Genomic DNA, 17,756 nt, shown 5'->3' on the forward strand with positions numbered 1-17,756 from the left:
GGGAAAACTTCTCAAAAGGTTGACTCTTGAGCTGAGAGAGACTCCCATACCAAGATCAAGTCATGAAAAGGCTGGAGGTGGAACCTTCCATACAGCACAACTCCTGGAGGTGGAATGAGATTCCCTGCAGACAGGAGAGGAGGCCACTGTGGCTGGAGATCAGTAAGTAAGGGAAGGGAGTAGGAGATGAGGTCCCTGGGGACAAGAGACAGATCAGGACAGCGCAGGTCTAAGATGTTTGCATTTCATCCTAGAAGCAGTAAGGAGCCACTGGGGAGTCTTCAGCAAGCCTTTGGCATAATTTGATTTGCATTTGTAAACGATCACCCTGGCCACTAGGGGAGATGGAATGGAGGTGGGCAAAAATGGAAACGGGGAGATCGACCTTTCAGAACATGAAATCTTCAACAAGAGGACAAGAACTATTAGGGGTTCCTCTTAACGGAAACACAGAGGGCTTCTTTTTCCTTCTGTTACAGCACTGTGTAATGTTATGTTCTTTTATATTACTTAACAGGATTTTCCTGATAATCTCCTTTCTGATTTTCAGCTGAAAGTACTCTTTCTTTCAAAGTTTTCTTTTTTTGCTCTTTAAGGATAATGAATAGAGCCACAGCAAGGAAAGGCATTCTTATTAATTTATCTTTTTCCTAATCCTTGGAGATTGTGAACTGTCTCAGGACAGACAAGATCTCAAAGCCAACGATCTTCCTATCACGTGACTTGTGAACATCTCCCTTTCCCCCATTGGTCAATCCCTTTCTTGGTAAACTGGACAGCTCTGCAAATCTTATTTAAAATCGATAACCAAGAGTAAGCGCCAGGCCGAAACCGGTTTGGCTCAGTGGATAGAGTGTCGGCCTGCGCACTGGGGGGTTCCAGGTTCGATTCTGGTCAAGGGAATGTACCTGGGTTGCGGGCACATCCCCAGTAGGAGATGTGCAGGAGGCAGCTGATCGATGTTTCTCTCTCATCGATGTTTCCAACTCTCTATCTCTCTCCCTTCCTCTCTGTAAACAATCAATAAAATATATTAAAAAAAAAAAAAAGAGTAAGCGCCAGGTGATAACTGACACGTGGAAATGTGTGCCCAGAATGGCAAGACTTTTTAATTTTTCAGACGATGCCAGAAATCCAGAATTATATTTGAAATGTTTCTACTTTTAAAGATCCACCAAAAATTCAAATGCTGTTAAGACACCAGGTGGGTCAAAGACACCAGTTCAATGGAATAGATAGAGTCTCTGACTGTCAGCTAGAGGCCGCTATAAATAACCTCTTAGGTCCCTTCTTGATTGAACATTCCGCAGTTTAGATCAGATAGGACTGATGTCTGCATGCTTTCAAAATCCATCATCCCCACAACTGTGACATTTTTATATGTTCCTTACAATATTTAACTACCTTGCCAGGGGTTGGAGGTAGGGGTAGGGACTGACCACAAAGGCGAGCAGAGGGAATTTTGGAAGCTGAGGGACCTCTTCTGCATCTTGATTGTGGTAATTATATGATAATATGCATTTGTCAAAACTCACTAAACTGTACAGCAAAAGGAATAAATTTTACTGTGTGTAAATTATACCTCAATAAAAATTCAATGACTAACCATAATATTGTTCCGAAGAGAAAACAAAGTCGGCTGTATGATGAATACGAAGATGTAAGAGACAACTGGAATAAAATTTAGTGGTTTGGTTGACAACAAAGCTTGATCCAATATTGAAGCGAGTGGGAAATGTGTGCCTTGGAAATAATCTAGTCCTTCCAGATAATCATCTCCATTAACAGAATAAGAAAAATAGGACTATTAGTCCCTGGCTGGGTAGCTCAGTTGGTTAGAGCATGGCCCCTTTATGCCAAGGTTTCTGGTTCAATTCCTGGTCAGGGAACATACAAGAAGCAACCAAATGAATGCATAAATAAGTTGAAAAATAAAACGATGTTTCTTTTCTCTCCTCTCTCTCTCTCTCTCTCTCTCTCTCTCTCCCTCCCTCCCTCCCCTCTCATCAATCAATCAATTTTAAAAAAGAAATTTTAGTTGTATATAAGAATATAAATACTGAGTTAGGATTTCAGTACTGCTTATTATGTTTACAAAGCACTTTCAGTACACTCTCTTGGGTGAGCCTCACCAGCTACCTCTAAAATGGACAGATTAGAGAATTATTGGACAAAGAGGTTCAACATTTTAACCAAAGATGCAAAACTAATAAATCATTCTATGGGATACCAGAAACCTCTCTTGGAAAGGATATCACACATTCTTGATCTTGCTATTGAAATAAGCTATATATTATGTAGAACTATCTCTGAATAGAATTGTCTGTCTGCAGGTCTGTGAGCCCATTCAGGGAAAGAACATGCTTTCTTTATTTTCATTTTCAGTGTGCAGCATAACGATTGCTAATAAATCTCCATGGAACATCATAAATTTTTCCATGCCAGGAATTATTTTGTAGAACTGAATTTTTATTGCTGGCTGATACAGCTAAATTGATAGCAAGCGAGTAATGGTACATTCAGGCTATGGGAGCACAGCCCTGGATGCAATTCTGCCGGAAAGAATGGGAATACTCGACCATCTGACATTTCAGGGTCACTATAATTCCTCAGATTTCATAACTATTTAGAGAAAGGAAAGAAAGATAGAGGGGGGCGGGAATCTATAATCAAGAACTTATAAGTAACCAAAATCTGCAACAAGGAGACAGCTACACATTGGTGGTTTTCATGTCCACAAATCACTTAGCTATATTAAAAATTCTTTAGTTAGGATTTAATTATTTCATTCTGTCCAATGAAACTACTTGTCAAGGTTGGGAAACAACCAAATTATTTAGCTTCCCTCTTCCTTTGAACTCCCTGGAATCAACATCAGTCAAACTACTCGCATGGTTTAATTCCCCAGATATGTTTCTTTCTCCTATTTTCTTACCTCATAGTCATGTCCAACTATTGTTTTTCTCATTCAGTAACAGCGTCTCTGCCTAGATTAACAGTGCGGAGTGAAGAGGAAAGGCCAAGGTCCTTCCCTGCGTCTTCGTGTTATGAACGCAGCACAGGGGACATGTATGAATGTTACACATTAATCCCCTGAAATGGTCATTTAGTTTCTTTTACAAACACAGGATTTCATCACATCTAATAATAAAGCGACAAGCCATCTTCTGTATATTATAAACCATCCACTTGTAATCATATAGAAGTGAAATGCTTCTATATGAATTCTCTATGCTCATGTAAGCTGGTATTGCAGCCTAAGTGGTGTTTTTTTTTGTTTATTTGTTGTTGTTTTTTTTAAGCCGACTACATACCTACACAGATCTATTTACATTGAGCTAATCATGTCAAAAAAGCATCTATTTAAGGGTAAAGTCAAAGTTTCTCTTATAAACTTCTAGAGATAGATAAATAACCTAGGTGCCTTTGTACTGTTATAAAATTAAGACTGCCTTTCGGTGCTACCTAACGTTTTTGGACATACTATCCATCTAAGGGGCAGTATGTAATCCGAAAATGGTGATTAAAGACGCTGCATGGAAACAAGCTGTCAAAGGGAGGGAGAGAAATTAAACCTGACAACAGTAAGGCCTACTTTCCTAAATGAAAGCCCAGTTTAAGTTTCTGCTCATCCATTTTTAAGAACTTAAAACAAGGCATTTTCCAACCACCCATGGATGAGATGCCAACATGTGCATTTCAGTTGAGCATGATGAAGTCAGTAGACCTTCAACTCCGGGTTTGCTCAGGATGCCTGCGAGATGTTTGCCCATGCTTAAAAACTGGCAGCGGCAGGAGAGGAATGCAGCCTGGCCCGGCGGCAGTTGGCTCCGCACTGCACTCCCATTGCACTGTTGGAAAGCATTATAAGCCAACAGGATATCTGAATCTCCTACCAACAGGTCCATAAATAAACCAGTAACAACGACAACAAAACCTCCCAAGATGGAGGGCAATGCATGGAAAGTTGGGAAGCAGGACAAGGAAATGGGATTTCTTCATTCTGACAAACCCAAACACCCCCCCCCCCAAAAAAAGAAAAAAAAAGATGACCTTCCTTTTTGTTTGCTTGGCTTATTTTTAATTATAAGTCTTCTACTTTTTGGCAAAAATGAAATTAGGAAAACCTTGTCTCCTGCTTGGTGACAGGAACAACACTAAAATCAGAAGCACAAATCCAGGTGAAGCACAGACTGTTGTGACATACATCCTATGTCGAATTCCAGCTCTGTCACCTGCTAGCCCTGTCACCTTGGTCAACATACCTAAGCCCGTTTAAATTAAGTTTCTTTTTATCTTTTTAATATATTTTACTGATGTTTTACAGAGAATAAGCGGGATGGATAGAGAGTTAGACACATCGATGAGAGAGAAACATCGATCAGCTGCCTCCTGCATACCCCCTACTGGGGATGTGCCTGGAACCAAGGTGCATGCCCTTGACCAGAATCAAACCTGGGACCCTTCAGTCCGCAGGCCGACGCTCTATCCACTGAGCCAAACTGGTTAGGGCTAAATTAAGTTTCTTGATATTAAAACATAGTGAGTCGTTAAGTTTGAGGCGATAACAACCATAAGGACATAAGTATGGTGTCCCAGCTTGTAGTAGATCCTACAAGTAAAGGGAGCTGGTATTATTTAAATGCTCCTATCCCAAAGGAACCAATGGAGAAGTTGCCGGGAAGATGCACAGTACATAAAAGAAAAAGAGGGAAAGACACATTAGGAGAAATAGGCACAGGAACAAAGCCAAGATTGGTCCATGGTCCTCATCTAATTTCACTTAAAATTTTAGTCTTGCCACAAGTAAGCCATGGATAGAATTACCTTTATTAAAATAAAGCTAATATGAAGTGTTTACTTGTTAGATAATATGAAGTGTGACTCAGAAATGTAAACCTTTTGGAATGTATATGTCTAATAGTTGCTCTTCAAATTAATCTTTTTGGGAAAATATACACTTTGCTCAACAGTACACAAAATAGCTTTATTTTAGGACTGAGTTCAGGAACACTTAATAAAAAAAAAAGTAACACCATACATATACATGCTCTGTTTGTATGTGACCACAGGCATGAAAGAATATACTCCCTCGGGCTGCTGTGGATGGATTACTGAGGACAAGGAGTGGGCATGAATCATGAGGGCTTATAGAGAATATATAACATTTATGTTAGAAATTATGTCAAGAAAAGGAATATAACAGATACTACTCACATAAAGGATAAAATTCTCTTCTAAAACTTAATGAAAGCTTTCCATTTGCTCTGTTCCAGCATTCGAGCCAAATTGTATTCATGCCTTGCTTGTCAGATATAATATCTACCTGTTTGAATAAGGGCAGCACAGGACATCTGCTTGACCTGCCCTTTACTGGTTGTGTCTTAAATATATTTTTATTATGATAAAATAGCTCTCATGTCAAAATGCCTAAGTATCACAGTAATAAATATATAATAAATACTTATATCTGGAGTGAACCTTGACATATATAAGATATCATCTCATGATTTACGTGACTTTTTTTTTAAGTGTTGGCTCGTGTCCAGTCATAGGAATGTATAAAATATTTATCACCGAGTATGTATAAGAAAAAAAGAGAGAGGGAGAGAGAGAAAGAAAAAGAGAAAGGTAAAAAAAAAAAAGATGTAAAATGGACAAGACAATCTGAGAAGTAACCAAACAAGTCTCAAGTCTTATTTCCTCAAAGAAAACAAGCTCCTTCCCTCACGTCTTCTATCCTAATACTGAACACGGTGCCTGACTGTTGACTGGAATATCGCACTCCCCCGCTCCCCACACTGTAAGCTCTATGAAGACACTGAATGCTGTTTTCTTGGTGCCTAAAATAGTGCCTGGCACAAAGCAAGAACTCAATATGATCTGCTAAATGGATAGAAGCACAGACCACTATTTAATTCAAATAAGTACTGAATGAAGCAAGGTTTCTTTAAATTCCTGCTCATATGGACTTGGAAGAATGAATATGAGAAATATAGGTATTAGAAAAAATACTATAATTCTAGTTAAAATAGGAACTATTAGACATGATGCTATTCTATTAATACTGTAGCAATAAAGGAATTCAAAGGGAAATGTCATTGGTCTGGGGGCAGTGATCTACGTCAAATTATCTCACCGTAAAAATGCCTGAAGATACTTCAGAAGATTTCTGTATATCATTTAGATAGTGGTATGACTTGAGTTGCCCATCATTTAAATAGGCAGTGGTCAGAACACTTCAAAAATCATACATATACCCAAGTAATTGAGGTGTGTTTTGTTTTCATTGGTCATAGTTTAACTTTACAGGAAAATCTGTAGTAATACTTTAACTTAAAACAAGCTCAGAAGAAAATTACCAATACACTCTTACTTTTATTTTCTTTTGTATTTATGAAGAAAATTCTATTTTAGAAGCCATTTTTTTCTTCCAATAACAAAAAAAGCAAAAGAGCTGTGGCCAGTGTGGCTCAGTTGGTTGAGGGTCATCCCATGCACAGAAAGGTTGCTGGTTCCTGGTCGGGATACATGCCCAGGTTTTGGGTTCTATCCCCAGTAGGGGGCATATATGAGGCAGCTGATTGATGTTACTCTAACATTAATTTTCTTCTCTTTCTCTCTCTCTCTAAAAATCAAATTTTAAAAATCTTAGAAAAAAAGTAAAAGATACTGACATAAACTTGTGATTTTTAAAAAAAGACTCACAAGTTATCATTGCATGTATGTACCATATATCAGCAATAAAAATTGTTTAATGCATTTCTGAATTTTTCCAATGTCTCAAAAAGAGAAAAGAACAAACATTTTAAGTCATGAATTTCTCATGGTTAAGCTTCTCAAAACACTTTCAGTGAGAGTGGAATGTTTATACTGATTAGCAGAGATATATCATTTGGACAGGATTTCCACTCAACTTTCTATCTTGCCCTATAGTGTAGATATAACACGAATATTATATAAACCCATCCCAGGAATACCTCTACTAAGCTATTGAGTACTCACACCATAATTATATGAGGCAAATAATTCTTACAACACACAAATTTCCCATGTAAATGTCATTGTAAATCAGTCAAAAAGCAGATATATTACTTAGTATAATTAACAACATTTATACAGTATAGTTATAACAGGCATGGATGACTACTTTCATAAATGCATTCAAACTATAGCAAGCTATGGGAAAGTCTTCAAAATGTAGTAAGTAAATCATTGTATAAACTATGCTCTGAAAAGTATAGGTTTGCTTCTAATTCTTCTAAAGATCATTAGCAACTGAAATATATCATTAAAAATTCCATACCATGAAGACCAATCATAGTTAATATAACGTAGGTTTAGAAATAAACCTACTTATTTTTTCTTTCTTGTCACTCCCCATTTTTGCTTCCCTAAATCTCTCCTTCCCCAAAGGAAGTTGAGGAAGTAAAAGGAAGAGACATTTTAAGCTATGTCATCTGCATGTCTATATCTTCACATGTGCCTGTTCCCTGATATTATAAGTATTTTGAAAGAAAAGGCCATGTTTTTATGTTGTCAACTACCAGGATCCAGTTTGAATGGATTCAATACAGTTCATCCAAGATAACAGGAAAAAAATGATATAAAGTTTCTGTGTTTATTTCTCATTAGCGGGTAGTCTAAATAGTTATAGGACATATAAATATCTTATTAGACAGAAACTTGGTAGCTTTGACATCTAAGTTATGGCCCTCATTTAATGTGAAATAAATGTTTTCATCACCTGATGGGGTAGGGTGAACTGTAGCTATCGGTTTCTTGATGGCTCTATTGTGAATACTTTAGAAGAGAGGAGAGGTTTAATATTTTCTTTAATCACATTCTTCTCTGTTCCCTTTGACAATGGAGGGCAGGTGAAATGTTTTCAAAATCTGGAGGATACCCAATGCGCATATGCCATCTTGATTAAACATATGGAATACAGACTTGGTCCAACGCCAAGGGGAGACCTGCGTGAGTAATCTAAACACCCGAGCCGAGAGGGGTTGATATAGAAAGATCAGCTCTGTGCTTTGAAGTTTCTGGATTTCATTTTGCCTAATTAAGACAGGATTTCATAATCAAACCACTGTACAAACAGGTACCTAAAAGTATAGGTTTGTTTCTAATTTTAGGACGAATTCTTAACAGATTCCAGGGAATCGGCTCCACATGGGAGAAGGGCTCTGATAAATTTTCCTTCCTCGTTGCTCAACTGCAAACGCCTGCTTTCCATCTTAGTTCCTACCACGTGATGGAGATGAGCATCGCCTATGGAAACCTCAAGTGGAATACCAAAGTATGAAAACTCCGATACCAGCATACCGTTTGAGTCTGAAACAGTGGTCACTCTAGGTCAGTGGTTGGCAAACTGCGGCCCCTTGAGTGTGGCTCTTCCACAAAATACCACGTGCGGGCGCGCACGGACAGTGCGATTGAAACTTCGTGGCCTATGCACAGAAGTCGGTATTTTGTGGAAGAGCCACAGTCAAGGGGCCAAAGAGCCGCATGTGGCTCGCGAGCCGCAGTTTGCCGACCACTGCTCTAGGTCATAAAACATGTATGCCAAAATATTCTTAAAGATATTCATAGGAATCTAACAAATATCCAGATCAGAATATTACCAGGCAAAAAGTAGGCTTCCCAATAATTCCTTCCACATACGTTTTTCTCACTAGGCACAGGACCATTTTTCAAGAATACCTGGCAGTGTTAAGTAGTGCTGTGAGTCCACAAACAAACTTATTCTACCATCACACAGCAAACAGATGCAGCAGCACATTTATGTCCATGGGTATTACACCACTATACAAGCAGGAAGCTGGTCCTCCTACGATAAGACTGATTTGATACAAAATAATTTGATAATTTAGAGAAATGCGATAGTGATAAAAGAGGCATTAATCTGATGATATAAAGGAGTCTGCAGTAGACTGAAAAATGGCAAAAGAGGTAGTTTCTAGTTGCCACTGCTAGCAACCTACCCGCACTCCCCATCCCACACAAATATGCATAATTTTTTAAAGCATCCAAGGGCGGGGCTGGAAGAATTTCTGTTCAGTAGTGTCATCTTCAGCCCATGCTTCTCCCTTCATGGCTCTGCCTTGTCAAGTGGAGGCCAAAGAGAAGCGATGCACTCTAGGCCAGTGATGGCGAACCTTTTGAGCTCGGCGTGTCAGCATTTTGAAAAACCCTAACTTAAGTCTGGTGCCGTGTCACATGTAGAAATTTTTTGATATTTGCAACCATTGTAAAACAAAGACTTATATTTTTGATATTTATTTTGTATATTTCAATGCCATTTAACAAAGAAAAATCAACCCAAGAAATGAGTTCGCGTGTCACCTCTGACACGTGTGTCATAGGTTCGCCATCACTGGTCTAGGCCCACCTGCAATCAGGTAAGCAGATGAGAAAACCCCCTTCTCCTACTGCTCTTACAAAGATGAGTAGACCTTGGCCCATGAGGTTTTGCTTTGTTTACAACAGAACAAAACATTGTAATACTAAGCCAGTTTTAAGCTATCGGTAAACAGGACACCACTTCTCAATATGATACCTCAATATATAATGCCTCCATAAGGCACTTGTAGGTGATACAGTACAAAGATGAGGAGATAGAATCTTGATATTCAGGACCTTAATATTCTCCAGGAATGAGAAGATTCTGTTTCGTACGTCAACCATAGCAGAGCCTAGTAGCAAAACTCTGTAGGCCAGTTTAGCTTAAAAGTTCATTGAAAACGCCTCACCAGCCTGCCTGTTGCTGTTAGACGGCAATCACTGCTTGTGGTTGCCTCAGCAGGAGACTGTCTAAGGATGTGGTATGATGCAGACGTTCGTTCGCTGTCCGTTCCAGCCACAACAGGGCTGCCAGGAGGAAATGACCACAAGGTTCTGAGAAACTGTTTTAAACACTGTTTGGAACAAAGTGGGGAATGCTAAGAAAACAGCTCTAACATGGCTACATACAAGTTGCTGGAAAATACCTTGTTGGCTAACCTTGTCATTTCTGCCAGCACCTGGGCAAACCTTTTGAGATGTCAATCCACCACCTTCAACTCTGCCTCGAGCCTTTTCTGCAATAGATACGAGGCTCTGCACACATGTGCCTGCATGTCCTTATGTATTAAAATAGGTGCTCAGTCATAAAAGACCTTGCTCATCTACAATCTCAAAATTGCTGCAAATGCTACTTCATGAACGCAAAGATGTGGAAAAACCCGGTAGTGTTATGGTATCCTTGAGCCCGGATGGCAATCTCCTTTGAACTATGATATACACCAACATTCTCCCCTTGAGTGCATAGACCAAGGAAGAGAACCCCAATTGCCTCCATGGTGGTCATGACACTCTGACTTGGGAGCTTACTTTATTCATGTGGATCTGTTGCTGGTATTGCTTCTGCTTCTCCAAGAACTGCTGGTGTTGCTGCTGAATGACCAGCTGAGCCAATGTGCTCTGAGGCAGCGGTGCAGACTGGGTTCGATTCAGGGGTCTGTGACGGGGTAATTTGTGGGTACCTCTAATGCCGGGTGAAATTCTCTCTTTTGCTGCCAATGGAGACTGAGGATGTAAGGGAACTCCACCTGAAAAAAAAAGTATCCATGTACACATTTACAATTTTGCTTAAGAAAACCAAGAATCTACAGAAAACAGGCATAAAGGATACACAGGAAGAAAGCTAGGTTGGATGGGGTGAAGGCAGAAGTGCCAGAGCATTGAACAGGCATGCATCTGACCAATGACTCACCCGTACTCCACTCTGGTATGTGAAGGTTAAATAAGGTCAACCTTTTTTTTTTCCATGGAGCTAGAAAAATAACTAAGGATTATAGCCTTTCCCACAGTACCAGGTATCAGGGAGACCTTGGTAAATGGTAAATCTTTTCAGTGTCTTGAGTTAAAAAGACATCACATTGCATTGCTGATAAAATAAAAGCCCCCATATGATCTCCAAATGGCGCCCTTGTTAATTACCAGCTACAAGAAGCTTCTGCTGTCGCATTTGTTCTTTCAACAGTAAATGCTGCAGGAGAGCCTGGTGGCTGCTGTTGGGCTTCCCCTCGAGAGCGGCGTGGGGATGGCTGGAAGATGCCGGCAGGCTGCCCCCATACTGCCCGGGCAGCGGAACGCCTTGCCTAAGTGTCTGGGCCTCGCACTTCTGTTTTTCTTTGAGTGAATTTGAAGCCTGTGTCAGGAAATAATAAAGATGTGAATCCTCTTTCATCCATGTGGCTCATTAGGTTTGCACATCATTAGCTGTTTTATTCCATACCCCATGGCACTCCCCGCCAACCCCGCAAAAAAAAGACCCATCTTACCTATGGCTCAGTAGGGGAAATGGATAACAGCCATGTATTTTAAACTAACTGAATTGACACAAGAGACATAAAGGTAGAGTTGAAGCATTGGAGACAATTGAGTATTGGGTATCACTGTTCTGAATTTAAAAAGATCTTTAACATTAAAAATGATGCTGCCTGGGGGGTGTGGCTCAGTGGTTGAGTGCTGACCTATGAACCAGAAGGGTATGGTTTCATTCCGAGTTAGGGCACATGCCCGGGTTGCGGGTTCAATTCCCAGTAGGGGGCTTGCAAGAGGCAGCCAATCAATGATTCTCTCTCATCATTTGTGTTTCTATCTCTCTCTCTCCCTTCCTCTCTGAAATCATTAAAAAATATATTTTTAAAAAATGATGCTAATTTCAGGCTTAATAACTAAGAAGTTTATTTCTAAAATAGTTTAATATACCGATTAAGTACAAGGTATATTGTAAAATTAAAATTTATTGAAATTTCTAACCTAAGGACACATAACAGCCATTAAGAAGAGATAAAATGGTCTGTGATTTTGGAGTCTCAAGCAGAAGGGACAATTGGTCCTTTTTCTACTCCTCCTCTAATAAGTTCACAGAGCTGTAAGTTTCCAATATTTAATTTTTCAAATAAAATTCTTCAGGTAAATCAATGAGAGGTTGTAAAAAACATGCAGGAATCTGGTTTAAACATGTATTTTATATTAATTCATAACAGATCCCCAAATCTCTAAATATTGAAAATGACACTCCAGATACTTTCATTTAATAAAATAAACTACAAGTGGAATTATATAAAATAAAAACACTATTAAGAACTTGAAATGTATGATAACAGTAATAAGGCAATAACAATTATATCATCAATAGTAATAATGAATTATCCTAGTCAAATAACTTAATGAATGGTGGTCATGTGGGTATTACAACAGCAGAAGTCTAATGCCTCAAAATTATGTGGCATGTTTCTTTTCAAAACTCATGTTTCATCTTTTAAAATTGCTGTGCACCAGGGGAGCAAAGCAATTTTCAGTGATGGAGAAATTAAAGGACAAAGAGGTAAATGGTTTGTCTTAGTCACACAGCCAGTCAACGCAATGTTTAATCTAGAAGTGATTCCTTCTCCTGGCCTCTTTTCCTTAAAAATTTCCCACTACTCAGTGGGGAAATGGAACATTAGAGGTCCCTTTGCCAAAGCCTTGCTAAACTTGAGAAATTAATTGTGATGGCCTCATCCACACCAAAATGGAAGCAAAGAAAAATGAAACTTCAATCCAAACCGCATTGGTTTACTCATCCAACGGCACCAAATTGTATTACCATCAAAACATTAAATGGTCTGGCTTTAGGACTGGGTTCTTTGAGAAAAAAATTTCCCCCTGACCACATTAAAAGTGGTGTATGTTTGTGTTAGCTGATAGGAGTGACGCAGAGCCTGCAAAGAGGAGTGGATATAAAATGCTTATTCATGTGTCATAAGTTTTTGTTTCAATATCTGCTTATCATTGGAAGAGATAGGAATAACAGGAATAGGAGAAAAACAATTTTTAGTAAATGAAGATTTGAAAATATCCATGCATATTTAAGTTTTGTTTCATCCCTAACTCCCTTTTTAGTTTTGCTAGGCCCAATTGTTTACAAATGCTTCGTGTGGAATTCCAAGAGTGTAATTGAATTTGGTATTTCTACGTTTTCCTTCTTCAATCCCCAGATATATAACAGCATCCAAACTTTGCTTTCTCCTCACTTGTGTAAGTGACTGTATCACATAAGGCAACATCCCACTCTATTAAAAATATCAAAAATATAAGGTGCACCTTAGACGCTTTTATAGTACGTATTGAACCCAACCTTCAAATGTATCATCTTATAATGTCACTATAGGTGTGCTTGTACATACATTAGCATCCTATAAACAGGTCTTCTATCCTGAAAACAAGTTAGGTCACAAAATGGTCCACTCTTTATATTGTCCTGATCTGGGAATATTATAAAAGATGTGAATTTGACAAGTTGCATGCAGTGAAAGACTTGCTTCTAAAGATTGGCAAAATTGGTGCCAATGGTTAGAACCAATTTCTCTTTAAACTTAACATATCACATCACCTTTGCATAAGCACAATTAACTTAATTTTCATACATTTCGTAGATGAATTACTCTATGAAAAGCTTACAAATCTTTTACAATGACAAAAATTTACATTATTTTAGGGAATGTGTATAAAATAATTATTGTTGTCTTCTGCTAGTTGGACAATTACCTCCAAAAGATCCTATTTCAGTTGTCAGGACTTTTAAAGTAATTTCTTCGCTTTAAGTCTCCTGGGAAGAATTTAATATTGTTCTTAAAGAGGTTTTCCAGATACGTATTCTTCAGTATGATAGAGTCAGTAACATAAATTCTCAAAATAAAGTCATTCACCAAAAAATAAATTCCATAAACATATGTGCTGTGCTTTAGACAGAAGCTACACCTCAGCACTGGCCGGGCGGAGTGCCAGGCCTGCTGCTTAGTGGCTCCGTGATCTTGGACTTTTAAACATTACTCGTCTCAGCTTCTTCTTTTGTGAAAATGTGGCTTGTAATCTCCGTTTCATGGGATGGTCGTGTGGAGCTAATAAAATAGCTGGAAAGTGCTGCTTTTTTAAAAGGCTATGAACCATTATACAAATGTGAGTTGTTATTTTTATATATTATTATGCAAACCAGTATAAATCTGTAATTTGAAATCCAACCAAACATCTTTTTGAACGACTCAGTAAACAGGGAAGGATAATGGCCTCTACCAAGTTTCCCTGAAGTCTAATCTACATATATGAGAGTCCCCCTGTGAAGGCATCACCCGGGCTGTGCGAGGCTGCTCTGAGTGGCGACTTACATTGAGCTGGGCTGATACTGCTGGCAGCCCCAAGGTGATATTGGGTAAAGAGGGAGAGGTATAAAGACTTAGCAGGTTCATGGAATCTTCGTGAATCAGAATGCGTTGCTGTGAAACCATTTGCTATAAAGAAAAGATAAAGGGAAAAACAATGAAAGAGGAGTCTCAAAAGATTACAATACCACACATTTTACTGTGGAATGTTTAGATTTCAGACAACAGTTTCATTTTATCGTATTTAGTCAAAATAATTTTAAGTATTTTGATCATTTATTTTATGATTTCTGTATCCACATGTTATAAGTAAAAAAAAAAATCAGCCCTAGCTGGTTTGGCTCAGTGCATAGAGCATCAGCCTGCAGATTGAAAGGCCTGGGTTCGATTCCAGTCAAGGGCACATGCCTGGGATTGTGGGCTTGATTCTCAGTAAGGGATGTGCAGGAGGCAGCCAATCAATGATTCTCTCTCATCATTGATGTTTCATATATAGGGTTTCCCCCCCAAAAAATGTGTACATACGCTTTGAATAATTATAAAGGCAATATTTATTATAAGAAATTTCATGTTCAAAATTGAGCTATTGGCTGTTAAAGTTTGTATACATTTTATGGTGCTCCCTGTATATCATCCTCTGAAATCAATAAAAATATATATTTTTAAAAATATCTCCAATCCTCAGATGAGGATTAAAAAAAAACTGAATCAAAATCTTCCTCAGACATAATTACAAAATCTGAAGAAAGGGCTTCCATACGTCATTTTGCAAAAGTCATTTTTATAATCCTAGCCTCATGGATAAAAATCAGTGTGTTTGTCCTCAATCAGTAAAGTACAAAAATAAAACTGAGTAATTCTTATGAGTATATATACCTTTTTTGTTTTACTGAGTGATATATACATATATATGTACATAAAATCATTATCTTTATATGGGTTAAACATCATTTTACTGATGGGAAAACTCACACAAGGAAATCTTAGATTAAATATCACTATAAAGGACTTCCATAATAATTAATCATGTCTTAATACAAAATTTGTGAATAGACAGCTGTGTAGTGCTTTTTTGATCATTCATATTTAGAAATGAAAGACAATGGTAAAATGTTATTAATTCCCTGTACCACAATAGCCTTCATTTTCACTGAAATATGCTGCACATTTTGGCATCTCACTCCTTTTTTACAACAAATACCTTTTTTTAATACAATACTCAGAGCCATGTTTTCCCACATGTGGCCTAATATGGTTACTTGAATTACATTTTCTGTTTAATTCTTGCCTCCCTCCCAGAACTCTTATACAAAAAGAGTTACAAAGGTCTTATTAGACTAAGGAACTCTGGCCTGATATGGTCCCCAAGGGAACAACATCCCTGAAAAAGAATACTCCATGTAACAGTATGACACAGTGACTGCTTTCTTCCCAAACAAAAAGCATATGGGACTCCAATAATAGACCACCTCCAAGAGGGAGATTGCACACACGGGCTTTGACTAAAGTAAATATAATAACTTGTCAAGCATGTTTGGGGGAGCTGTAGATTTTCCCCTGGACAAACCTGGGATATCAATTAACTGGGGGAAATATCATGTGCTCATACAACGCGACCTCAGACTGTCATTGAAGAGTGATGCGCCACCAAAACACAGGATGTTATTCCAAAACATCACCTCAATCAGGCGTTTGTTTGGAGATGAGTCATAGCCTTAGGATCATAAAGGCAGAAGGTTAAATGTGGATTTTTCTCATTCCAACTTGAAATTCCAAGCTAACTCCGATTTTGTTTTGTTTGTTTTTTTTCTCTAAAGAACAAATCAGATATTTGTGCATGAAAATCTAGAGGTATACTGAAACTTTTAACGTCATGTTGGCTTTATATGTAACCCTTTTCAAGGTTGTCTAAAATGCTACTGCATGAAGATGGTTGGAAAGGAGTTCCTCACTGCAATGTGCGAGATTACAATTTTATTTTAGGGGTTATGAGAAACAGCTGTGTATTTGCTCTAATTAAAACGGTAAGCTGCTATTGTGCTTACACTAATATTCTTCTAGCATAAATTTTAAGTATAAAGTAGATACCTGAACAAGAACAGAAAGAATGAATGAGGAAGTAAAAATGTTAACTAGCTCATTGACAGCATGTGGTAATCTATACATATAAAACCCTGATATGCAAATAGACCGAACAGCAGAACAACCAAACAACCAGTCACTATGACATGTGCTGACCACCCGGGGGCGCATGTAGAACATGGTGGGCATCGGTAGCAAGCAGCAGAGCTCAGAAAATGGCGGGCGTTGGCCATGGCAGGATGGTGGAGCAGGTGAGTAGGGGTGTCCGACCAAAGTGGGGCACTAGTCACTGTCACTGAGGCGAGCCTCTGGTGGTTACTGAAAATTCTTTGCTCCTGTGAGCTTCAGTCCTGCCTGGCACTCGCACCTGCTACTGGTGCTGGTCCCATCACTTGGAGCCGTCAGTGGGTGCAAGCAGCAGCTGCGGGCCCAATCGCCCCTGAGGGCTTCTCCACCTCCCCCTGCTCCTGAGAGGTGATCTGGGCAGCAGCTACCTCTTGGACCGCTGCTGGCGCCAGCCCCAATTGCTCTGACGTGAGTGGGAGCAGCGGCAGTGGCAGGAATGGGGCTGCTGGCAGAGAGGGGACCAAGGGCCATGGCGGGAGGGGCTGGGCGGGGGCATGGAGGATGGGCCGAGACCTGCCCCTGTAGGCCCATAGATCCTTTCAAGGTGCACAAATTCGTGCACTGGGCCCCTAGTTCATAATAAATTGTTATCTGTATTCATACAAGATAAATAAGCATGGAAAATGATGTAGAATATTCACTCCAGGTCCTACCTGCTTCCCATAGCACTAAGACTTAATGTGCACCATGGGAAGGACAGAAAAATATATCACAGACCTCACAATGCTGTTATCTTTGTTTCCTAGGTAGAACTTCTGTGATACCCTCCCATGCATCCCAGGATGCAAAAGTAAAATGGAAAAGTATTACTCTCAAATGGAATGATGGAAGTGGCACACGGCTACCCACGCTAAGGGGAACGAATTTCAGACCCCTGTAGTTTCGCATTAAAATGTGAGTGTGTCCATTTCCTACCATAGGGTGTTGATTCTCAGTACCTAGCATGTGCCAAGCCCTGTGCCAGGGGTTATTTTGGATGATAAACTATTTTTTCCTGAGGCATTCTCCAGCTACCATTGTGCTCATGTTATAGATGAAGAAACTGAGTTATCTCTCCAATTCTGGTTCCTAGTGGGATTGGTGATAAAACTTTAGGACTGATACAGGTGACATGACTTTTTGTCAGGGTCTGCTGCAGGAGCTATCCACCACTCTACAGCATTACTGAAGGATAAGGAATCTGGTAAAAAAAACAAACAACAAAGTATGGAGAAGAGGGAGATTTTAGAGAAGAAAAGGAAGCAAAATCAGGCCTGAGGCTTATGGGAAAGAATAGAAGTGTCCAGCTGACCTGGCCACGAGAAGAAAGCAAAAGACCTGTATCACTATGGATGCAAGGCTCCCAAGTTCACAGGG

At 39.1% G+C, this 17,756-nt stretch overlaps 1 protein-coding gene across 9 annotated transcripts in view; it reads right to left on the reverse strand.

The window, feature by feature from the left end:
- Positions 1-17,756, reverse strand: part of HDAC9 (histone deacetylase 9) — a 455,800-nt gene that overhangs the window by 308,241 nt on the left and 129,803 nt on the right. For all 9 annotated transcript variants that reach the window (XM_015558167.1, XM_015558161.1, XM_015558166.1 and 6 more), the window contains 3 exons: positions 14,199-14,321; positions 10,984-11,194; positions 10,375-10,592 (listed from right to left, as the gene is read on the reverse strand). In XM_015558167.1, coding sequence (XP_015413653.1) covers positions 10,375-10,592; positions 10,984-11,194; positions 14,199-14,321 — 552 coding nt within the window. The remainder of the gene's footprint in view (positions 1-10,374; positions 10,593-10,983; positions 11,195-14,198; positions 14,322-17,756) is intronic.

This window comes from Myotis davidii, unplaced genomic scaffold (genome assembly GCF_000327345.1).
Source record: "Myotis davidii unplaced genomic scaffold, ASM32734v1 scaffold168, whole genome shotgun sequence".
Lineage (NCBI taxonomy): Eukaryota > Metazoa > Chordata > Mammalia > Chiroptera > Vespertilionidae > Myotis > Myotis davidii.